This window comes from Sinohyriopsis cumingii, chromosome 15, assembly GCF_028554795.1.
Source record: "Sinohyriopsis cumingii isolate HCF-2022 chromosome 15, ASM2855479v2, whole genome shotgun sequence".
Taxonomy (NCBI): Eukaryota; Metazoa; Mollusca; class Bivalvia; order Unionida; family Unionidae; genus Sinohyriopsis; species Sinohyriopsis cumingii.
The window spans coordinates 147313108-147340111 of record NC_142975.1 but is presented as its reverse complement, the minus strand read 5'-3'; the positions used below and the strand labels follow the sequence as shown (position 1 = coordinate 147340111).

Here is a 27004-nt window from a genome sequence, read left to right as displayed (position 1 = left end):
TTGAGCAATCTTTCTAATTTTATCAGTTTATTTATTGTTACATCCTCTGTATCTTTAACCTCATTACATTTAGACTAACCAAACTATGTTAAAATCCTACATTGATGAAACTTTGCATGTTGATGAGTTGTACCTTATATATTCGCTTATATAACTGCAAGCCGGAAAGAACCTTATCTGCCATAACATAATGTGCCCACAGACCATAGTATATGCTGCTTGTTCTACTGATTACTTCTAACAAACTGCACAGATCCAGATCTGCCAGAGCATTATGCACCAGCAGATTTGGGTCTGTGTAGTTTTCAGTTGTACTAGACTTATACATGAGTAGATACAGATATTTGTAGTATTTATTTCTTTACACAGTGGTTTGGTTATTTGCTTCGACTTGCATCAAATGGGTAACAGCTTCAAATTCTGTCCAGACTACTACAGGTAACCTGAATCAGCTGTCATGTCTCTGAGGGGCTTTTATAGGATTCATATATACCAATTCAACTCCCTTTGGAAACACCATGGCATCAAAACTTCAGTAACTTTACGTTTTAAAATGCTCATGATCAAACCTATATTTCTCAGTATAGATCCATTCTTGATGCAAGCATCTGTGTTGAGATAATCATACGACTCATTGCATTTTGTTTTATGTACAGGTGTTTGAAACATGTCTTTTCTATTCCACACCTAATGAATTAGGTGCTAATTTTAGCAATGAGTATTCCAAAGACCATAAAAGTGCTGAAATTTCATCAATAAAGCATTTCTGTTTTTTATTTAGTTACATATATGACATATCATAAGGTCTCAGAAGATTCCTTTTACTTAAATTTTACTTTCAATTATCAACATGGCCTTGCAAACCAATATATACTCTATTTTATGTTCACCCATTTGTAGACTGGTTCCCATTTTTAGTACCATGAGTCCGTAACTTCCATACCAGTTTATATATTGATGGTTTCTCTAAATGTGCTCATGTAGGCAAGAGGATTCATGTTTACATGCAAACACACTGTAGTTAGTTCAAATTTAGCAAATTTTCAGTACTTAAAATACTGATTTAAGTCAAAACCGTTCCAAATCTTGCATATTTTTCGCTGTTGTAATGAAATCATTTGGGTTTTACAATACATTTATTAAAGATCCATGAGGAGTCAGAAACAAAATCTTTGTTTATAAGAGGAACACAAAAAAACAAGTATTTTATTAGTAATTTGTGGTGTGTTTTTTTAAAAAAGGTATGTAGTTTCCATAATGATATACATGTCAGAACCATTAGGGATTATTAAAACTGAGTGGGTAAGAACACAGATGAAATTAAATTCTCTCAAAATCCAGAGTGATTCATTCAGAAGAGAATTTGATTAAATTATTCAAGGGCATAATAAAACATGGGATTTAACTGAGTGATTCAGGAGTCGCTTGATTATTTTTTTTTGAGCTAGACATGTTTACTGCATTTATTGAACTTCTTTAATTAAAACTGGAGGACAGAGAATCCAATAATGAAAACCTCTTTCTTCAGTATCAGGGTTTTCATTAGGAAAATGGAACTATTATTTGGAAAACAAGATGAATGAAAACCAAAAAAAAAACGGATGTTGAAGGAGTCAAAAATTGGCTTTGATGATTATAACTGGATAATAAATGTCATATACCAAACTGGACCAGTGCATGTAGCAACTTGGAATTTCTGTAACATTAATACTATAAGCAGTGCTTGCTACTGCCACATTTATTACAATGGTATGTTCAGGTTCTGATAGAAAATATATGGGAACAGATTTCATCCTTGTTCAGTGGTACATTTGATGTTTATGACTTTATATTCAGCTTCCAACTCCGACTACAAAATCCTTGTTAAAAAAATGCATATTTCCCTTGCAATTTGTTATTTACAACAACAACGTTCTTACTTGAGATTTGATTTTTCCTGTGAATATGTCATGGCATGTTCTTCTTGGTGAAATATCAAAGATGAGACCAGGAAAATAACTCGTCTAAAATAAATTCATTATCTTTATGATGACAGATTACGTGTAGTTACTAAGACAAAATGGCTAGAAAGGAAGTTGACTTTGTAACAAGTGTCAATGGTTTATTTTAACAGAACACCATCCCATAATAGAGGTTCCATTACTATAAGATGCTTCATACTGGTTGATGAATTTTGTGTGGAAGCTTTAAATTGTGGACATATCAATTTAAGAAAATGATGAGTAAAGCACTCATGAGAGAGCTACATGCACAAATACTGACTGGTATATGTCCATGATTTAGCAGAAGCTGGGTTTATTCAGATCCACCATGGATTGGATAGGCAGTTTTACTTCATTCTATATGCTGTTACAAAACATTATACGCAGACTTCACTGCCTGTTCTAGAAAAGAAGCCCCCTTTTTAAAACTGTACAGACTCATATATACCCTCTTTGAAAAGTACACATGTGGTAGATGTGTAGGGGGGAACACTCTAAAACTAGAGTAATGTTGAATATTTCCAGTCCATTTGGTAGAGAAAATACAAATACACTTTTTCTAAATGATGTTGGATGTCAATGAAGTGAGACTAAGTGAGCCTTAGTAAGAGTTAAACATTGAACCTGATTTTTCTCTTTAAGGGCACTACGTTTTTGTTTTGTTTTCCTCTAAATGTTTCCTCACTGATCATAAATAAATTGACACTAAACAAATAATGAGACTTTTCTTAATATTTCCACATAATATAGCTACAAAAACATGATGAAAATATATTAAACCATGCTTTCGTTAAGTTAACACAAAAGGAAATTGCAACCTTTCAAAAGGATTTTGCTTTTTAAAACAAGCACTGAGCCAGTACACATGGATACAGTTTGTAAATGTGAAATGAAATACCTCTACTAAATAAGATTGTAAATCAAGACATACCATTGAATAAATTGTAACGAGTCTATGCTCTTAAAATAAGTAACGAAAAGAGTGAAGACAACAAGCTTTGTAAAATTTAACAAATAATATATTTCCCTTGAATACAAAGTGAAAATGAGAAAAAAATTGCAAATTAAATCCCAAAATAATCCAAGAATTATAGACACAAGTCCTAATAATAAAAAGTCCTGAATAAAACTCAGTTCAAGTCCTGATGAGATCCAAAAATTGAAGGTGATGATGTGTCAGTTATAGCCTATGAAGTGCTGATGTGTCAACAGTCTCTTGTTGAATCACAGAAATAGTATTCCAGGTATGAATTCAGTGTAAATTCCAATGAATGTCTTATCCAAGGATTTTATAAGAGCACTGTTGTATTTCCAGAGAAAATAATCACTTGAATTCAGTAATTTGAAGAAAATAAAGCCAAAGTGGTCACAACATAATACAACTTAAAGTGCTAGATGTTCTAGTACAACTGGTCAAATGCTCACAGTCACAAGATTATATAGTTCTCTGCTTGACCTCAGGTCACAATTAGCATTTTCTAAAAACAACTGTTACCAAATGGAAAAACCCCCATAAAGAGTGATCTAATGAGCCTTGTTTATTTACAACACAATAGCCTATAAAATTCACTTAGGAATCACCAAAACCCTGCCCAAAATCAACATATTTACTCCTCCTTGTTTACCTGAATAATAATCCTGATAATAAGCTCATACACATAGAGAATAATGAAGCTATTATTAGTTATTTACATAAATGAAATTTTAAAAAAAGTCAATTAGGTCATGCAGAAATGAACTCAGTTTTGTACAAGGTCAAGTCCATCATACAATGTTACATTACAATAACATGTAATAAAATCAAAAAAATTAAAACCAACAAACAAAGAATTAAATTGAATATACATAACAACTGCAAAGGCTCAGAAAATATTACGAAAATACATGTGAGTAAATACAGCATATCACTAGACACCTGCCTGGCAATAATGATTTACAAATTCCAAGTTTTAGTGTTGGTGTAATTTCTTCCAGCTGCCTACTATTACATAAACTACAAATGCTATCTTCTCCTCTGTGAATACATTTATCACCCTCATTCATGGAACACTCTTGATGACCACTCTTATTGTCATATTATTCTAGCAAACTGAAAATGTCCATGACTTGCATCAAAGAGCACAGATGCATACTGTTCTTGTGCCATGAGGCAGAACTTTCCCATTCACCATCTTTGATGATAATTATCAGAAGTAGGATTACCTGTATTTTACCTTGATAAATGGATGCATATTACTCCCACCACTTATTTATTTACCCCCCCCCCATCCATCTTTCCCCCATTCTCCAACTTTTCTTCTGTTACCACAAGTCCTTCAAGATATGCAGTTGCAGGCTGATTAAGTTTTCATCACTACAGGACACCATATGTTTGAAATAAATTGCTTTAGCAATCATATTACTTTGGTAGCAAATACAATGTACAACGGAAATGAAAAATGAATGACTACCATTTTCTATATTATTATTTTTGTTTAAAATAGCCATTATTGTATAATATTGAACTTAATTTTTGTATTGGATCAGATTAATCCACAAAAAGCACTGTAATATTGTATAACAGACTGTGTTGCTGTAATATTGTATAACAGACTGTGTTGCTGATGCATATCACTGGTAGTTCACACTTTCAGGACTTGATCCATATGCATTTGAACATATGTCCTGACTGCATGAGCAAAGTTAAAGGGTCGGGGGGTGGGCACTGGGGATAACCACAAACATTGTCAAAATAATGACTGCAGATGAAGACTCAATTTTATATGTTGATCATGTTCCAGACATGTGGCTAAATGAATATCTAAGATTTTACATTATTTTCTCCTTTACTTCATTGAAAATGTGTAGCCCATGGAGCACAATGGTCCTCTAGTTTCCAAGTAATCAATTATATGTGATAAATACATTGTGGATTGTACAAGTACATTGATGCAGCAGGACTGGGTATGCAAGAATTTCATTTTAACTACATATTTCATATGATTTCTGCTTAAAAAAGATGTAAATAACAGACTTACAATTTCTTGAAGGTAAAACAGACATGGAAAGCACATTTAAAAAAAATATTTTAAAGAGATTTATATCTCTTTGCTAAAAACAGAGTTCTTTAATTATCATCATGTAATAAGTTTCATTAGTTACATAGGGAATATGATAAAACGGCGATTTCTATGTTTTGTTGACATCTTTTAATTCTTCCAAATTATAAAATACACTTATTGTAATTAAATATACTTTCATTTACATTAACTAGAGTCTTTCATTTTTTGTATCCACATTTAGTCATTGTATCACAGTGTCTGTGGTTGTCCATGCATTCAGTATTATCCTTAAGTTAGGTGTGTCAACCATAACACTGTATTTTGTATTCATCAAGAAGGTAAATTATAACATTGTATGTTTTACTGATCAACCATGTGTCTAATCATATTCAGATTTCTTTACTCTTACCACTTTGTCAAGTAAAGCATGCATATTATGTCTAAGTATTCATAACTGTACATGTAATTACCAATAACACAAGGGGTCTGTACAGGGGTCAAGGGGTCTGTACAGTATGGGATCAAGAAAAGTCCATTTGAAGGAGAAAGCCTAATAAACCACCACCCCTTGTAAAATTCTTGGATCTGCCCCAGTGAGAGCATCCTTGAAACCAGGCTGACATATCTAAACATGTGCAATACTTGAAATTTGCATGATGGTACTGGTAAACCTTTCAGAAGTCATAAAGTCATTTAGTAAACACTGGATTATATTATTGTTGACAGTTTTCATTGTAGATCCCAAAAGCAGAAAAATTGTTAAAATATTTACAGTCCTATCTGGAATACAGTTTGGTCAGTTTTGCTTGATTAGCATTGAAAAAATAATGAATTCAATAAATATGTAAATTTTCAGCAACTTAGACCCTCAAATAAACTATTAATAGCTCCATTGGCCATGGACCAAAAAAGTTTATGCATCATCAGCCATGCATCAAGTGTCCATTAACACAAAATTTGTATTGCCAATCATGCTGAACTACAGGGAGGATCACCACTAAACATTGCAGACACAATCATCACATGGTCTAGTTGATCCTTATTGAAAATGGTGCTCTTCAGACATCCAATATGGCCACCCTGGCTGACATTTTATAATTTTTGTTATTGCTACAGGTCTGAAACAGATGGTAATATTGACATCAAGTTCTCAGGTAAAGATTTCATTTAATAATAATAATAATAATAATAATAATAAGAAGAAGAAGAAGAAGAAGAAGAAGAATGTCCTTTTTTATCCAGAGTGACATAATAGCTAATAGTTTACATTATGGCCCTCTAGAGGCCATGTTGTATATCCAGTTTTGATTAAAGTTAGAATATGTGCTTTTATCATCAAGATATTGGGTAAGATTGATACAGAACAAGTTTCACACATAATGATAATGAGGTGATCTTGCTTATGTTTGGCTGAAAATTTTTACCACTCATGAGGCTATTTTTCTGGTCCAGCTTTGGTCAGACTTGGTTATATCATCAGCTAGATTTACACATAATTATAAATCAATGTTGCATTTAACTGACTGATCATGTTGCCACCCTGGAGCCATAATTTTGTTGTGTCTGATTTGGGTTTGATAAAATTTTTAATATGGCTTATATCATCAAAATCTCAAAAGAGTGTGATAACAAATGAGATCTACACATATTAATGAAGTTATTTTGCATCTGATTGGCTGAGTCTGTGTTACCACCCTGTAGCCATATTTCTGGTCTGTTTTGATCAAATATAGAATATTTTGTTATATCATCAAGATCTTAAATGAGTTCAGTAATGATTTAGATAAGTACTTATTTATGAGCCATCTTGCATTTGATTTGTTGAGCTGAAGTCAGTGTTTCTGGTTTGTATTTGATCAAACTTGGAGCATAGGCTTGAACCTTCAAAATCTTGGAAGGATTCAATAACAAATTTGATCCACACATAAAAATGAGGTGATGTTATTACATGTGTATGGATGAGCTTGTCACCACTCAGGAGTCATCATTTTTTTTATCTGATTTTGATTACATTTGGAATTTATGTTTATGTCATTGGTAGATTAGGTGCATTTGATAATGAGTAAAATCCACATATAATGAGTTGATCTTGTATCTGATTTTGATTACATTTGGAATATATGTTTATGTCATTGGTAGATTAGGTGCGTTTGATAATGAGTGAAATCCACAATGAGTTGATCTTGTATCTGATTTAATATGTTGCCACTCTGAAGTAAATATTTCTGATAAGACTTTGATCAGACTTGGAATGTCATCATGATCTTGGTCAAGCATGATAATGAGCTAGATCAGTGGCATAGCAAGAAATTCTGCAGGCCCGAGGGGTGGTGGCTGGGCCTCCCAATAAAAAAAAGTTATTGTGAATTTTGGTCTCACACAAGCTAATGATAAATCAGATAGTAGCATTGTTTAACAGAAAACTAAAGAAAATGCATACATTTCAATAGAACAATCTACAAATATTAGTAAAACAAAATGCATACATTTCAATAGAACAGTCTATAAATATTAGTAAAACAAAATGCATACATTTCAATAGAACACTCTATAAATATTAGTAAAACAATGCATCCTAAGGATTAAATGATGGACAATTTAAAACCAAAAAAGTGCAAAATAGAAATATAACAAGTAACAATCTAAGTAGATAAAATAATGGGATGTAAGATTAGTTTGTAAAACCAGTGAGTTATTACAGTCTTGGAAAAACTATTAGAATGATTCATTGAGTGGTGATTGGATAAAGAAGACTGAAGAAAGATTTGATAAGATGCATTTTTGTGTTATGTACAAAGTACAATTTCAGGCTTGCATAAACTGGGTGGTGTTGTGATTGAGGATCATAATTTCATTGTATGGTTCAAGACTTTTGTTTACAAGTAATTAAGTTTCTTTTTTGCTAATATTGATTCTGATTCATTAAGAAATATTTCTTATAAAAGTCATGTCAGAGTTTTTATATACTTGAGGGAATTATTTTTAAAAACCTGACCACATTTGAAATCCTGAAATATTTCAAAAAAGTTTGACATATTTAGTCAAATAGACATTTTCAGTTCTGTTGTTAATACATGTCATTGTGATTAGTCATTTATATGTTGTCAATGTGATTAGTCATTTATATGTTGTCAATGTGATTAGTCATTTATATCTTGTCAATGTGATTAGTCATTTATATCTTGTCAATGTGATTAGCCATTTCTATCTTGTCAGTGTGATCAGTCATTTATATCTTGTCAGTGTGATTAGTCATTTATATCTTGTCAGTGTGATTTGTCATTTATATCTTGTCAATGTGATTAGTCATTTCCATTTTGTCAATGTGTTTAGTCATTTATATCTTGTTACATATATTGTGCATTATTTTAATACATTTAATTTACTTGATGCCATGTTTTGCAGATTATTTCAGATTTATACTTTTTATCATTAGCTTTTAATTAAAAAGACAAGACAAAAGAACCAAGACTATATGCTTCCTTGATAAATTATAATTTCAGTTTGTTTGAAATCCAAGTGACTTTACATGCCAGAAGTTCAATATTCATTTGCAAACTTAACTTTTAAGGGCTAGAGACTTTGCATATTATTTATGCTTTAACTTTGGATTACTTTTTTTTTTACCAGACTACAGTAAAATAGGTAAAACTGCATTATATAAAGTTTGGGAGATGGCTAATGTACATAGTATTCTCACTATGTTATGTAAATGAATCAGTGAATTTGTCATTTGTTAATGGAAACAGGTGAGCAATACCAGGCCCACTTTGGTCTATTGAAATTATTATTATTATTATTATTATTATTATTATTATTATTATTATTATTGTTGTTGTTGTTGTTGTTGTTGTTATTATTATTATTGTTATTATTATTATTATTATTATTGTTATTATTATTATTATTATTATTATTATTATTATTATTATTATTATTATTATTGTTATTATTATTATTATTATTATTAATTTGATTAATTCTTGTTAATTTTGTTTAACACTCCTGGATGACACATATTCTTCACTAGAAGCATACCCCTGATGATTGACATTTGTATTGAATTTTGCATGGTTTTAAACTGGATACTACATGTTCCCCATGGGTTACCTCTCAGTTTTATTGACATGGCATATTGGCTTGAATAAGACAACAGATCAGTCTGCTGCTGTTCTCAGAAAGCACATGGCTACCTCTATTGATTACTCCCTAACACATGTGTTGCCAGTCCTCTCCCTGCAGCCAGATGTAACAGCTACACCAAGACACCTGCAACACTATCATTTAGTTAGCTCTTTAGTAAGGAAGGAGGAAAAGCTACAAAGCTCCACAGCAGTAATGGATCTGATGCTGGCAAGTACTCACACATGATTACAGTGTTTCATCACTCAAGTGTTTGATGTTGCACAGGAAAGTGAAGGTCTTCATGTGTTGGACTTGATACAGTTGTTATTACAGCCTGAAGGCTGAAATTATATATTGGATGTTAACACTGTTGTCTTAGGTGCAAAACTTACTACTGTATATTCAGTTTGATTTTTACTGAAGTATATTAACATTTTTACAGTATTCATACTGTATACAATTTAAACAAAATTGTAAGAAAATTCTTTATTCTGATGACAATTGTCACCATGAACTGTCATCTGAAAACTGCTTATTCTGTATGATGAACCAATGTACTTCACTGTGATAGAAAAGACTGGCTGATTTAGTGTTGTGAAAGATTCTTTGACTTCCAAACCAAGGATTATCACACAATTCATGCTGTTGTGGTTTCATTCAAATTTGCATGACAAGCAAGGAAATCAGTAGGGTGATTTGCAAATTTCACTCGTAACACAGTATGCCATAGACAAAGACAACAGACGGAGCAAATTCCTGTGATCACTGACAGCTTAGGATATTTCTGTCTTTGGATTATGAAAACGTTTGAATGTCAGCTTCCTAGGTACATGGTATTCTCTATGTAATTTGTTTACGAATACTGTTAAAAGCATGATTTCTTAATTTAAGTAAATAAATTCAGCATATATGAGGGTTTTATTAAATGAAATTCTAAAATTGGAAAGTAACATTGAAGATGTGAGTGTTAAAAAATTTAAATATTTTTATAAATCTATCTAGTTGCTAATACTTGCACAAAATGAGTAATTCATTGTTGAGCCCATCTTTTCATAGTGATCAATTTGTCATCCATGCGCGTATTCATTCATCTGTCCATTGATTAGACTCATTTATTCACATTCTGGTGTAATTAAAGGCAGGCATGACATAAAGGGGATCTCTTGTTTTCACATGTTAGATAAATTTTTGTACAAAATAGTTTGTTTCAAAAGAAGAGAATGAGTTTGGAGGCTTTCTATTGCTGGTATATTGTGAGTGATATTTCTGCTGCATTTTATATTAGATCTTCTTTTCTTCCTAAATTTTGTGCAATTAATGTTACATTTTTCAAACATGAACCTTAGTTGGCACAATATAGTCACTATTGTGCTGATGTGCTGTAAAATGCTATTACACTGTATGTACATGCATCCCATTATTTAAAAAAAATCATGTTTCTGGCATAAAGCTGGAATTCATTAAAATTACTGATAATTTGCTTAATATTTTTGTGTTGGCATTTGTGCATGATTTTTTTTTCTGGCTTCAGAACCCTTGAGGGCTCAGGGAAGCAGAGTGTCTAGGGCACTCACCTTTAAAGATCACTGCACATCTCAACTCTGTCCACATGGCTTTGAGTCTCACCTCAACCAACATGGGCATGTGAATAAAACATGCCAGTATCTTCCTCTTGATTGGTGGTTCTTCCCAGGTTTTTCCTCTTCCAAATACATTGGACACCAGTATTGCATGCAGATAAATGGCATTAAACCCCCCACAAAATCAAACCAAACCAACTAGCACCCTTGAATGAATTTTGTCAGAAATGTTGGGGATGACTGAATTTATTATCAGATAAATATATTCCATATATACTCACTTATAAGTTAGGTTCAGCTGCAAACTGCACAGATCCAGATCTGCCTTCACATAATGCACCAGCAGATCTGGCTCTGTGCAGTTTGTTAGGAGGAATCATTAGAACAAAAACAACAGACTATGATATGCATGTGCATTATGCAATGGCAGATCTGAACCTTTTTGTTCTTTGAAGTATATATGGTAATTTGTAGACATTTTTCAAATTTTGGAAATGTAGAGGGTGAGTTTATCAAGTGTGTGCTAATCAGGAGAACAGTTTGACATTTCAATTGAAATTCATTCCGATTTTGCTCAAAAAGGGAATTTATTTCTCATTAATAAAGTCTTTCTCTGTAGATGCATAGAATACATACAATGGGAAGTGTGAAATACAGAAATCATTTTTCCATCACCTGTCATTTGTTGTCATCAAACATGTTAGATTTTGGCTAAAGTTTTTCATTTGAATGATCACTTGACCCTTGCACATTTGGGTCAAGGTCATAGTCATGGAAAACTTTTGCACCAAAATTTAGGTGAAAAGTTTGTCATTTGCTTTTATTTCCTAAATCCCTGATAGATTATCATCATCCTTGACATAAATCTTTATGAAGCAAGGACAACTCATTGTAGGACATAATCACTCACCAGTTTTACCTTGGGTCATTGTCACAGTCATTGAAAAATTGTATTAGAACATGTTACTGTTTATTCTCCATTTAGAGACCAACCATTTTGAGGAAAGGGCAAGGATTTTATTTTGGTCCATATATTTTTCTTTTTCCTGAGGATAATATTTTTCAACTAATTTAATGAATATAATGTTTTCACAATAAATCAGAATTTTTTAGACGTTGTTTGAGAACAGATTTTTTATTGCAAAATTATTACTCCTTTGACCTGAATGAAATGGTCAGTCTCTTATAATTCCAAAACTACTTGATGGGTTTTATTCATACTTAGATGATTCATTATAAGGCTAAGAGAATAACATTCTGCCACACACTCATTTACTTCATTTACTCTGAGTTCAAGTTCACATTTATATGAATTTCATTCAAGTTTATTTTACAGTTTATTCATTTCCCAATATTTCCTAAACCCCTTGATGTTTTTTTTAAATCCTTGGATAAATTATTTTGAAGCTACACATGAGACAATTTATTCTGCAACATACTTGGTTGTCCCTATGACCTTAGAGTCAAGGTCATACTCTTAAAAAAATCGTGTTGATATTGTGGTTAAAGTTTGTTAATTTGCTTAATTTTCCTCTAGTCTATTCAGGCCTGGAATATGATTCATTATGAAGCTAAAATAATTGATTCTGCAACATGCTTTTTCAACTTTGTGACCATGGGTCAAGATAATACATTTTACAGCCATGTTTTTAATTGTGGGCTCAAGATGCAGGTCCACACCTTCTTGTTTGTCTTCTGAAAACTAATAAATAATTCAGGCAAAAAAAAGGGAAAGCTGAATAAACAAGTTTTACCCATTTAAATCAGTGCAAGCTTTGTACCTTGTGTCAAGTTCACAAAGTCTAACAGTAGATATGAAATAAAATTTCTAAATTCTGTGTAGAAGACAAATAAACATTTCCTTTTATATATGTCATATCATAAATACATGTTTATGTTTGTATAATACACTTCTATTTAGATACTTTTGGTTTGGTTTTTCATCAAATAAGCTAATGCAATACAGTATCTGACTTTAAATTTCTTGGATATAGCAATATCGGCTGATTAGCATGAGACCTTAGGGACAATTAATGTATCCATCCTTCCACATTAAGAGCATTTCACACTTGACAACCCATGCAGAATAAAAATATCAGATTTGGTGGGATTAGATTTTCCTTCCAACTGGTGAGGGATACTTGCCGATTGGATAGCACTGTCATCTTGTTTTGGTTTACAGTAAAAAGTTTTGTGCTGATGTTACCATGCTGAATGTAATAGAGATTCTGTTATTGTTTTCCATCATGGGTAAATGTAACTCAGTAAATGAAACTTGAACAGATTTAATCATGATTAAAAACCAAGTTTCTTACTTACATCTGTAGTGTTATTGAAACTCCAGATGAAAGCATGTACCATATCTTTGTAAATACAACCAAACAATATTTCCTAACTCAGTACATATACATACATTTTTTATAGGTAATAGAAGACATTGAGGAGAACAAAATTAAGGGTCTGCACCAGTGTCATTATTTATTCTCGATTCTTTGCATTTTTTGTTGTTGGTAGTAGATGAAAAGAAATAGAAACATAATGTCAGCTATTCTCTTTGGTTGTTTTAAAAGTGATGCACAGAATCGAGAATAAGTAACCATTGTTTGTGAACTGTTTCTGTGCAGCAACTAAGGTATACCCTTTATACCTTGAATCTTTACATTTTTGTTATATACAGACACAATAAATTTGGCATTGAGACATGACACAGTAATAATTTAAAACCTGTTTTAAAACAGATTAAAACTTTAAATGTAATACTAAGTAATCCAAAAAAATGTGATCCTTACTAAGTAATATTATAAGACTTTTAAGTCCAATTCATTAGAATCATCACTGTATAGAAAAATTGTGGATTAGGACACAAGTCCAGTTCATTAGAATCATTATTGTATAGAAAAATTATGGATTAGGACACAAGTCCAATTCATTAGAATCATTATTGTATAGAAAAAGTGTTGATTAGGACACAAGTCCAGTTCATTAGAATCATCATTGTATAGAAAAGTGTCGAAGTTGTATAGATTATATATTCAATAAGATGTGTGGTACTTATACCCCACATCTTTATCCAGTGTCAGGTGGTGTGCATATGGATCATTACCTTTTTACCTCCATTAATTAATTATGAAACTGATCAGATTTCAGAACTCTGGACAGCAGTGATAATTTGGACATGTACATACTGTTACTTGTTTATGAGTACATAATAAAACGTTTATAAATACATTTGACAACAATAGATCTAGGAAAACTTCACAGATTAAAAATTTGCTGGAGAGAGAACAGAGATATTTTGAGTGCCATTTCTTTGATACAAATCATAACAAAAGTCTAGCTCTTTAATAGTTTTCGTTTTAAATATTTTGTGCAATAGGAAAAACAATGACACATAGTTCTTAACCATGTTTTAAGGATGTTATACGAGTTACCTTTTATCTTTCATTTTAAATTTCTTTTACAGAATTTTAAAATTTTTCCAGTTATTTTTTTTCCACAGCATTTAGAGTGATTTATCTCACTAAATTTTCTGTGCAGTACTTCTTTTTTTATGTTTTTTAAAAAAAACTTTACCTTTAGTTCCCACATAGCCAGTATTGTGCCAAGGTGATGCAAAACACTACTACATGCATGCTGATTAATTACATTAGATTTCCCAAGAAATCTCCAAAAAATGCCATGTCTGCCACAAAACTACAAAAAGCAAAGAAAATTCCACAGTTTGCAAAAAAATGTGCAAGTTTGCCTATGCCATATGCACAGCTTGTCATGTGCAGAGGCAAAAAGAAAGTTGAGAATGTGTGGGATAGGAATTTAGTTCAGCTGATTTTAGAGGCAATTTTTATACCATTTGGGAATACCATACTTCATTGGTTGATAATTTTGTGAATCTTTCTATATCGACTTTAAAAATTAAGTTTAAAAATGTATCAGACAACATTGTACTATTATATTTAAAATGGAAATACTAAAAGTTGATGCTTCTTGCATATAAAAATGAAGAAACGTTAAGGAAAACATGAAATGCTTGTTGCAATACTTTAAATATACAGGGGTAGAAATTTTGTCCAAAATCCATAGTTGTTCTTCAGTAATCAACTTTGATAAAAACTGCAAGCCCAGCAGATTTTTCTGGTTGCCTGGTAAATTACTGTAATTGCCCCAAAGATTGCTGCAATCTAAGTTAAGTTATTTCACAACTTTTGTTTGTGTGTGTGTGTGCATATATATATATATATATATATATATATATATATATATATATATATATATATATATATATATATATATATATATATATATATATATAGTCCTAATTTCACACAGTGCTTGTAGCTCACCATCAATCCTGCTTATGGAAACAGTGTCACATATATTTGCTCATGTATTTGATCTGTTTGAGATTCGCACATAAAAGACATCAGATGATTACTACTTTTGATGGTGTTTTGTTCTGATAAGCCACCACCACCACCACCACCACCATCTGTCCCAATACATGTTTATGACTGTTTTATTTGACTGGGAATCTTTGATCATCAGCTTTTTAGTTGCTGGCCACACTGACCACCTTATCTATATTTTATGTTTATCTGAATTTATGCCATTGTTTCATGTCATCATTAATCAGATGCTGTTAATTCTGTGTTCATACAGTTCAAATTTTTTTTATTTCCATGTGTGATTTTTACTTACCCATTAATCTACAGGCCAAAATTGTAAAACACAACAATTTCAATTGATTTGATTCTTTATATTTTCCATAATCTTAGAAAACAAATGCCACATACACTATGATGGTTTCTTATTTCTTATTTCTTCACCTAAACAATGAAAAGTGTACTAACAGATGTTTGGCTTTCAACATGTAATGTCAGAAGAAAAGTACTGTTGCCATATTTAATGTTTGTTGACAGAAGATGAGCATTCCCAAGGTGTTGTTTCTTCAAGAGTTCACCCAAGGGGCCATTACTCTAGTAAGGAATGTGATTACCTGATCAAATAATGGGTAGCCCACACATTTGGATTAGTGTGGCTTCTCGCCTGTAGCAAATGCCCATAATGATTATCCCACACATTTGAATTAGTGTGGCTTCTCACCTGTAGCAAATGCCCATAATGATTATCCCACACATTTGAATTAGCATGGCTTCTCGTTGTTTGTAGCATATATCTATAATGAGTAACCCACACATTTGGATTGGTGTGGCTTCTTGCCTGTAGCAAATGCCCATAATGATTATCCCACACATTTGAATTAGCATGGCTTCTCACCTGTAGCAAATGCCCAGTACTTGATGACATAATTATATGAATATAATTTGGGCAGCCTGCTATAGCTACCCAAAAGGACAGTTTAAGGATCAGACATTTAGCAGAAGAAAAAATTTTGTAGAATTATAATTTCTAAAATGATCATTGTTTTATAGCAATTTTCCTGTTGCCTGTTTGAGCTTTCACATTGGGAAAAATAATTACCCAGCACTTATCTTTAGCTCTGCTGGTTATAGATTAGAAAAGCTTATGGGATGGTTCTTCATTCATCATCCATCGGTCCATTAGAGCACATTTGTTATTGCTACTCCTAAAATAAGTGGAGGATTGCCATGTTACACAGACATCCGTGGTCAAGTTGGTCCATAATGAAATGGTGCTACTTGGACATCCAAGCTTGAAAATCTTGTTATTGCTACACCTCCTGAATGTTTGGTTGTATCAGCATGGGGTAATCACTAAACACTTCTTATAATGTCATATGATATGGGGAGTGACAAAATTGTTATTCTGCTTGACCTTTACATAGAACTTGCGAAACATCACATTCAATGTTTTGTTTTATTTAGTCATAAGAACTGGACCAGTCATATGCAGTTGAAACTTTCTTGATTTCTTTAGATTAAAATTTTCATCCTGATAACTGCTTTTTTTTCTTATTTGTGATGGTTAATGCGTGTGTTTAAGATCAATGAAAACGGGCAAAATTTTGAGTGTATGAAGATTTGTTCATGCAATGTGCGATAGCTTTATTGATGTGAGCAGTCTTTTAACACGCAGCTTAAAATGGTTGCATAGTTCAGGAATGGCATTTAGGTTGATCTTTCTATTCTTTTTCTTGGTCAAAAAAGCATATGAGCCATTGGATTTGTGTTGATCTGTTTGTGTTTTTGTCTGCTATCAAGTCTTTCACAAAGACAAAAGAAAGTATGGTTTTCATTTATTTATTTCTCTTTGTTTCAGATTATTTTGACTCCATAATGCCAGACAGCCCTGAAACCAAAGTTCCAAATCAGAATTCCATGTCTCCCCCAAATTCCATGTCAGGGGGAACAACTCATGCCATGCGAGACATCCCAAGACCAATATCAGAGAGTAGCATTGTCACAAGTATGTTACTTCATTTCATTACATTCAGTCAAGCACTGGGTATTTTTGTAAACTAACCAAAGACTATCCTCAGTGTAAAGTAGGCTCTAGTGCTTTAAGGAAACCAAGAATTATGAAAGAACAAATGAATGTCCGTCACTTGAGAGAGAGTACATGGGATTGCACTAAAAAATCTGTAAGGAGCAAACTAAACGATCAGAGTATTCTATCATTTGTGTTTCAGAAACAGTAGTCTCTCACCATAAAACCTTTATTCAAAACATGTTTTAGGAAAAGCAATTATAATATTTCTCATCATTAAATACTCTCATTACTCAATCTGGTGGGAACATCCCTCATTATTAGGTACCCTCTTTTATAATGCAGGTCACTTTTGTGACTCCATGAGAAGCAGTTTAAAGAGGGAACATTCTATATTTATATACACTCCAACAGAAAGGGTACATCAAGATATTTCCAGCCATTAGTATTATATCTCATAGCTTTAATATGCATTCTTAGTGACATCTAATACCAGCATTACTTGCTTAGAAGTCATTGTCAACTGCAAAAAGCAAAGATCTTAATCTGGCAAAACATAATGTGTCAGCAGGTCAGGGTCTGTGTTGTTTGTTTTGTTGATTAGTCCTAACAAACTGATCATGTCCAGATCTGCCAGCATGTTATGCAATTATAGCCACTGTTACTAAGGATAGAAAACTTTAAATGACACCTTTGGCAAAATCACTGAGTAGAAATTGACCAAATATGACAGAAAGTATACTTCATGAAGACCTTTTGTAGTTATACAAATAATGTGAATCTTTTGTTAAAGCTGGCTGCTGTTTATAAAATAGGAAATACAGAAGAAAAATAACTTAAGTAATTTAATCTAAATACCCACTTATTATCTTTTGACCAAATTTGACAGAATGTGTCCTAGCTTAACATTATACAGAAGATGCCATTTCATTGTCAAATATGGCTGCCATTACTACAAATAGAAACACATGTTTACATCATTACAACAGAATGCTGAAGAGATTATTAGAATCTCGGATGCAAAGTATCCAGCTTTGTCTGGTTTTTTGTATTGAACGAATGATGCTGATCTGCAGATATGGATTAAGAGACCCAAATTTTTTTGGCAGACGCCAGCTATTTGAGCAATATCAGGCTCATGGGTGTCTTGTTAATCTCAAGGAGCATGACTGAGAGGTGTCCAAATTCTGTTAGATGCTTCCTCATTCTGTTATACGTCACAAATATACTGTGGAGAAAAAAAATTATTAGCAATTAAATGCAGGAATACTTTTGAAAATGGTGTAACTAGCTCATTTATTCAAAATTACACACTTGAATAGATGTCCTTGATCGATTTAATATAAGGTAGACTTGAGTAAATTTCAGAGGTTGTCATGTACCATAAACGGCTTATGTGAAAACAGAAAATTAATTTTTATGATTATTTCTGTTTTTAAAGGCTGTTTACATACATAATGTAAAGGCAGCTCCATTTGAATACATCTTAATATACAAGTGATTTGTTATTCTTCAAAAACATATTTACTTGCATCATATACAAATTCTTGGTAGAATAAATATTACCAAACAAATCACAAGATGTATGCATGAAGAAAGAAATTCATAATGTTTCTGTGAAGTTCTCACAATAGTTGAATTGTAAACTCGACTGTGTTACTTACATAAAAAATTCATTACAAGAAAGGGTACATATTTGGCATCTAAATCTGACATTTTAGGCATAATCTTTTGTCAGGTATGAATGGAACACATTCTCCATTAGGCAGCATAAATGGACGGACACCCTCACCACCCTCTGTTCCTTATGTCTCCTCAAGCCAGCAGTTACCACCAGCATGTGGTGCCAGACAGCTTAGCAAATTAAAACGATTTCTTACAACACTTCAGCAGTTTGGGTCAGATATTTCACCAGAAATCGGAGAAAGAGTTCGTACTCTTGTGCTGGGACTTGTAGTAAGTTCAACAATTTCATTCAGTTTTGGTTTAAATAAGATTATTTTCAGGAATAATAATTTATTTGTTACCAAGTAGTTACAGATGTTTTATGATACTTGTTGCACATCTGGGGGATCAGATATTTTTCTTTTACAGAGATAACAAGTCCAATTTGTAAATTCTGTTTGGCAATTGAATTAAATGTGGAAAGCATCAAACCATATCTGATGTAATCTCTACACTGTGCACCAGAAGATAATGGTAAAGATGATAGGCGTTTTGGATGTTTTCAGTCTGCTATTGGTATTTTATATCTTTGATATAACTATTTATTAAATATATGAATTATTTTAAGAGCTTGTTCTGCATTCAGTGCAAAATAATTTCCACATTATATGCTTTGGTTTGTGACTAGAAAAGTGAATTGCCTTAGTCCTTGTTTAATATCATTAGGTGAATCAGTTTTAATTGGATTTATAAAACTTTACTTTTAACCTGGCTGACTTCTGTCATGTTTTTCTAATAAAATATTGTCATTTGAGTTACTGCTTTATTGATATATGTATGTCCACTGACTTGAAGTTAAATTGACAAACTTTTATGTCAGAATATTTTACAAATGCCAAATCATATAACAAGTCCTGAATTACAGAGCTATCAGGTTTCTTACTTCTTTTATTAAACCTTATATTGACATAAATAATTTCAACATGGCACCAGATACATCTCTCAGCAGAATAAGCGTTCAATTGTTTTAGAATTTAGATCTACACAGCTTCTATATAAAGGTGGCCAAGTTGTCTAAGGCACTCACCTTTATAGATGACTGACATCTCACCTGTGTCTGCATGGGTTCAAGTCTCAGGCTTGACCAACATGGGTATTTGAGAAAGCTTGCCGGTAGATTCCCTTGGGTTGGTGTTTTTTTCAGGACTTTTCCTGGTTCTTTCTCCATCAGATATACTGGCTGCCATGTATAGCCTATCATGTGTTGAAAAATGACATTAAACCTGAAAAATGGCATTAAATCCGCAACCAGAGCTACTGTATACATCACTCATTTGTGATAGTCAAACTTACAAAATGCTGACTTCTTATTCCTGTTGTCCATTCTATGGAATTAGAATAAAATGCAGATGTTACACTTCTATCACAATACTGAGTGTTCTGCTACTTGCAGAGTATTATTCAGCAGAGTCAACTTGAATTATCATGGGGTTTTTTAAAGTATGCAAGGGGGATAAAATTAGCTTTTCATAGATAATTTTTTTTGGTCAAGTTTATAATGTTATAATTGTAAAAGGAATCCAGGTGTGGCTGAGTGGTTTTAAGGCATGCATCTCACCTCTGTCCATGTGAGTTTGAGACTTGTCTCAACTAATGTGGGTATATGAGGAAGTTTGCCAGTAATTTCCTGTGGGTCTGTGGTTCTTCCCAGGGTCTTCCCGGGTTCTTTCTCCACCAAATATACTGGCTGCCATGTATAGCCTATCACATACTGAAAAATGGTGTTAAACCCCACAAAATCACACCAAATCAAATATATCTGTAAATTTCTACTCTAAAGTTTATGTTTGTAGTGTGCTAGATTTAAGAGGCAAGTGAGTTACTAATAGGAAATGATATTATGTATACCAGTACCCCAATCAACACCCTCTCTGAGGCATTGTAAGAATTATTTCCCCTTGTAATATGGAATACAATGCAATCACTTGAAATTCATTAACTTGGTTCCTTCAAATGTGTCAGAAGCATGATGCACAAAATATAAATGAATTTGGTCCCTTTTTGCAGGAAACAGAATCATGCACAAAACATATAAGAATTCTGTTTATTTTAGTGTATACTCACTGAATTTGCTTCTAAACAAAGAGAGTATTTTCTTGGTGACCTTTGATGAATTGCCAGAGTTTGTTCTTGGTGACTTTTGAGATATTGCAGTCTTAACTCTACAGTGCCTCAGGGTAGTTAACTTGCTACTTCTCATGGAATATGCTGATTGGTCTGTTCTAAAATGAACTGGTATAATCACATGGGAGAGTGATGAAAGCAATTTCAGCAATCATTGTTCAGTGATAAATATCAAAGTTCACTTAGGGTTAATATTTTGGTCAAACCTGTCATTCAGAACAGTCAAGATATTGAGTCATTGTGTCCATTATAAATAGGAGTCCATGCATTCTTAAATAATGAATGGTATGTACTCTAATGATCTGACCATTTTGAAATATTTCCTGCCCAAGTCAGGTGTCCATTAGGACAATTTTGAGCATTTTATTCTTCTTCTGGATACTTAATATTTTGATGGACATTTAAGTTTCAGCTGCATCTCCTGTAATGCATGTCAAGGGAAGCAACTTGGTCTGTTTTCAAGAACCTTAACTAATATGAGTTGAAGCCCCTTTTATTTTCATCAACATTGCGTATAAATCCATCACTCCCATCTCTTTTTACATGAGAAAATTGAGTGATGTTCATGAAGACACTCGTTTGATTTTTGATGATCATTAAATTGATATTTATAATTAGAGAATTAGTTGGTCACTATTTAAATATAGACATACTTCCCAAGCCATGAATTTTTTAAGCAAATATTTTCTATCCATTCTTGAATGCCATTTAATTGTCTCTTTTCAGAATTCTCACTTATCAATAGAAGAATTCCATGCCAAATTGCAAGAAGCTACCAACTTTCCACTCAGACCCTTTGTAATACCATTTTTAAAGGTAAGAACTATCAACTTTCTTCTGGCACCATCAATAAAGAATTCCTTCAGTAGCTCATTAAAAATCATTTGAAATAACGTCTTGTTTAATGTCACAACAAAGTGAAGGTATTAATGCATTATATACCCAGCTGTCTCAGCCCAGCAAGTTGTCATGTCATCCTCTGTCAGGAGAGTACCACACTGTCAATTGTGTGGTCACTCTGACAGCGAATGTTATGGTCACTCTGACAGCCAACAGTATGGTCACTGAGAGCCAGTGGTAAGGTCACCCTGACAGCCAACGGTATGATCACTGACAGCCAATGGTAAGGTCACTCTGACAGCCAATGGTATGGTCACTGACAGCCAATGGTAAGGTCACTCTGACAGCCAATGGTATGGTCACTCTGACAGTCAATGGTATGGTCACTCTAAGAGCCAGTTATGGAGCTGTTAGCCTTCTTCTGTACTGATTTATTACTGCTATTAAAATGAATTTTAAGTATGTAATAACTTGTTGTTAACAACTTCCCTCCTCCCTACCACTCTTATGTCCTTTAAGTCTTGGTCTGAAAAATGAAAGCAGAGTAATTATATTAGGTACGTATTATGTAATTAAACTTAGTTTTGCTTCCCAAAACTAAATCTTCAGTCATTATTGTGTGTGTATTCCCTAGAAAGTTAAATGAACCCCAAGAACAATTTCCATTTTGCATCAGTATGCATTGAGTTTTAGTTTGTATTTGCCAGTGCTCAGAAACAGTTGGTTAAAAATGCAGAATTAGATAAATAACCAAATAACTTTTTGCAATTTATTTTTCTTTATTTCAGGCCAATTTGCCTCTTCTTCAGAGAGAACTGCTTCACTGTGCACGAATGGCAAAACAGACACCTCAGCAGTATTTGGCACAAAATGAGCATGTTCTCTTTAACCCCTCACACTCACCCATAGGATTTCAAGACTCACCTGGTACAGAATTTAATGAAAATGGCAAGAGGATATCTCCAGACAGGTAAGTAATAGCATGCTGTCCTGCTTTACCAAGGTGTGATGTCCACATGTCTCTGTAAATAACATGCATATTATTTCATTTTTCATGCACTGTCAATCCCTTCAAATAAAATTTTTTATTTTGCATGCAGCAATTTTGCAAATATCTGTGCTTGAGGATCAAGTAGAAATCAGTGTTTTGTTAGATGTAACTATTCATACATCTTATAAATAATTATTAACAGTAAAAAAAATAATTAAAGATAATAGGCAGGTCCTTCCGCATTGAGAAGGAGGCTTAAAATGTTGAGATATGATTAGCATGGTATTTCAGGCAATGCATAACAGTTTAGGATCTTCATCCATTGCCATGCCACAATCTCAGAGATACTGCAAGGATGCACAAATGCAGGAATCAACAAAATTTGTGTGAATTCACATACTTAGAAAATAATGATGCACAATACCCCATGCAGATTAGTTTAAAGTCATGCAGTATAAGTTGGTTTTAATTTGTACCAAGGCGATTAGAGTAAAGGGCCTTACCCAAAGAAACACCACAGTCGCCGATGCTGGCTAATCCAGTGGTATGATTCTAACCTGCACCCTTTCGGCACACTAATCATTGAACCACTGTGGCTTCTTCCTACTACTTGGAGGATTGTCATGGCAACCATTTTGAAATGGATATTTGTGGGTGGAAGGGATATTTGTGGGTTTCCACCCAAAGACTTATTATGATGTCTAGTTGGTCCCAGATGAGAATAGTGTCAATCTGACATCAAGTATGGCCACTCTGTTGAAATTTTGCTAAAAAGAAAATCAAATTGACATGGCCCTGGTCGTATGTCAGGTGAACTCACTTTAGTTGATCAATCAGACACTGTTATAAATGTTATTGTGCATGTAACATAAACTACATTAAATTAACTGACTCCTTCATAACTGTGATCAAAGATAACAAGGCAACCAAGCGAAATGAAAACTTTGTAAAATATAGAGTCTGGTTTCACAGATATTGTGGGCAAGCGATTTCAGAGAATTCCTGAACTGGCACTTACAGATATCCTCAAGGATGATAAGAAGTTTCACTATCACTTTCAATAAAATCTAAACATCAATTTTGTACTAATTGAACAATACAAAAAGTTGAATTTCGATGTAGGAGTTTGTCTAATGAAATAAATGTCATTAGTTTTTGAAAAAAAGGAATTTTGTTTGGTGGTGTATCAACAGTTAAGTCTAGTTCTCGGCTGCTTTGACTTCCAACTTGTAATATACTATTTAATACCCTTCCAGGAACAAAACAAAAAGCAGTGACGTAATGCACAGATGTTTTCGTGTACACGTAAAGGTTGTTGAAACCAGTTGGAACAATCTTTCACATGTTGAACATTTTGAAAATAAATGCTATTTATACAGAATAATGAATAATTTCATTACGAAAAGTGCAAACGCTCCAGTGGCCTAGTGGTTAGAGCCTCCGCCTCGGATGCGGAAGGTCGTTGATTCGATCCCCGGCTGAGTCATACCAAAGACTTACAAAAATGGTACTAACAGCTGCCTCGCTTGGCGTTCAGCATTAAGAGGTTAGTGTTAGGACTGGTTGGCCTGGTGTCAGGATAATGTGACTGGGTGGGACACCATGCTACATGTCTGCGACATGATGCCCCAGTTCTAGACATCACTATAAACTGCCACATTGTAGACATCATAGCGATATGACTGAAAAATTGTTAAAGTTATGTTAAAAATCAAAATTACATCACATCACATCACAAAAAGTGCATTATTAACAATTATTATTGATGTGATTGCAAAACGAGGATTCAGTCATTAAACTACCCAGTTCCCTACCCCCTTCCCCCACCCCGCAGAATTCTTGACATATAAGCAGATTTTTTCAATTTTTGGAGGTCCCTCAGCAACTCATATCCTCTCTTAAAGTGCAGTCTATGTTTGTGGACCCCACTGTGCACAACTTATTGAGGGAGAGGTGTAGTTCAAAGAAAGAATTGGTCATGCCTTGAATTCATGCAAATTCTTTTTGGCTGTTAAAACTTTGGCTTCTTCAAAGGACTGTTGTTGTTTTTCCAGCTTCTTGATCCATTTCATTAACATTATAAGCAGAAATTCTGCATTATGCAGGTGCCAGGCATTTAAATATTTAATATAAACTTTGCAATTGTTTAAAATTTATACAAATTAAAATTTGAACACTTATGGAAAAATACTGTCCTAATTCTTGATACTATATTTTCAAAATTTATAATAATTTTCAATTAATTTCAAATTGAAATGTAAGCTGAGGAATTTAAATACTCTGTAAGTCTTCAGAAATCATAAATGATTTACTAGACAACTGTGAGATGGTGAAAACACTTTGATTACATTTAACCGTCATGTAGATTAACAGAAGTTTTTTTCAGTGGACATTAAAAAACAGCTGACATGCTTTACAAGTCATGATCACATAGTTCCCAATGCAAAGCAGACATCATCAGTCATGCCTAAATTTCTCACGTGCTTGTCATCTGAGTTTTATTCAGCGACAGATTTCCCATTGATGACCTCATTTTGGTTGTAGTTGGCAGTCTGCAGATCTATAAGACGTATTGAAAATAACTATATTTTTAAATTAAATTCCTGAACCAGTTAAAATGATTTAGTTCATGTGCATATCTGGGGAAGTACTCACCATCTTTTGAGTTCTAGTGTTGAGATATAAGTATTTTTTAAATACAACATGGCAAATTTTTAAACTTTTGAGAGGTGAGATAATTTGAATAGATGTATATCATTTTGGCAGGACATTATGTTGTTAAAGAGAATCTTTACCTTATGAAACAATCTCAATATTAGAATATGCTTCTGTCAGCATACATTATTATAATCATTATCATGGTAATTGTTAGAGACAATTTTCAAGCAATAATTGAGATTTGATGAGATTTAAACAGTTGAACTATTGCATACTTTATGTCCATTCAGACCAGTGAAGCAACATATCTATTTTGTGAACTTGCTCAAAGTTTACATAAATTAAAATAATTGTATCATTTAGGGCCAATCACTGACTGAGGATATTTAAATTATCGAGGTTTGAAAAAAATTATTCTCTTAACATCCAGATAATTTCTATGAATGACAGTACATAAAACCCTGCTTTTCATTTCATGTCAATTACATCATCAATAATGTTATTGTATCCAGGCCTAGAGAAAATGGAATGGATCAACTTACAGCCAAGCGGCACCAACCAATTAGTCCCCAGAGTAACAGCCGGGTCAGTCCAAATGGCGTGCTTAACCTGAATGCAGGACCAATCAGATTAGAAGATATCAGTCTATCACGTGAAATCAGGGAACGAGAAAAATTGGAACGTGTGAGGGCAGAACGTGAAAGATTGGAACGGGATAGAGAGAGGGAAAGAGATCATCATTTTTCAGCATATGGTAACTGTTATTTTCTTATTAACATTATAAATGCATTAAGATTCAAATTGAAAGGAAGGAATCAAAAGATGTCATTGTTGATATTCTTGAAAGGAAAATTGGGCATTTGTTGTTGTGTTTTTTTGTTTCACACAGCAACACTAAAAGTTATGTGATACCAATAGCTACAGCGCCTTTTTGCACCATAGGCTGATCCAGTGGAGGGAATTGAACCAGCATTCCTCTACCTTGACTACCATTTAGGGCAAAAATAAAAAGAAAGAAAGCCAGATGAAATAGTCCACATTAATTTTCTGGTGGTTTGGTGTATTGTATCTACTCAAATCCATGTTTATTAGTGCTGTCAGGACATTATTTTTCACAATAAAAGTAATGAAGTCTTGAGGTATTTATATTTATTTACATAACTTAGCTGATTCACTGGAAGTTTTACCTAGCTGATCAAAATAGTATGTTTTCATTTTGCCTGATATAAGATACATTGGAATCTTGTGGAAATTGGATTCCTTTGAATTTTTTTCTTTCTTCAATTTTCATGGCTTGGAGAAAAATAACGTTGTTAGTATTTAAATTGATGGATTTGTAAAGGGATCCTAGACTTTACACACATTGTTTGTGAGGTGTTTAAATTTGTGATTGGTAGCAACCACAAAACCCCCAGGTGTGTACCCCATGACAAATTGTGTATTCACAGTACATGTATTAGTAAATACATGGCAAAGAACTGCCAAGTTGGATATATTGTTTTCAGACATTGTGCATTTGTTAATTCTTTCAGT

At 33.1% G+C, this 27004-nt stretch overlaps 1 protein-coding gene across 5 annotated transcripts in view; it reads left to right on the top strand.

Annotated features, from left to right (window-relative positions):
* The window catches only part of LOC149783014 (protein CBFA2T1-like), a 197813-nt gene that overhangs the window by 151959 nt on the left and 18850 nt on the right, over positions 1-27004 (top strand). For 4 of the 5 annotated variants that reach the window (XM_089934588.1, XM_089934591.1, XM_089934592.1 and 1 more), the window contains exons 2-6: positions 16966-17112; positions 18872-19089; positions 21709-21798; positions 22611-22792; positions 25984-26225. In XM_089934588.1, the coding sequence (XP_089790714.1) occupies positions 16966-17112; positions 18872-19089; positions 21709-21798; positions 22611-22792; positions 25984-26225 (879 nt within the window). Of the gene's footprint in view, positions 1-9185; positions 9975-16965; positions 17113-18871; positions 19090-21708; positions 21799-22610; positions 22793-25983; positions 26226-27004 lie in introns of those variants that run through there. The other variant, XM_089934590.1, reaches the window with a different exon arrangement.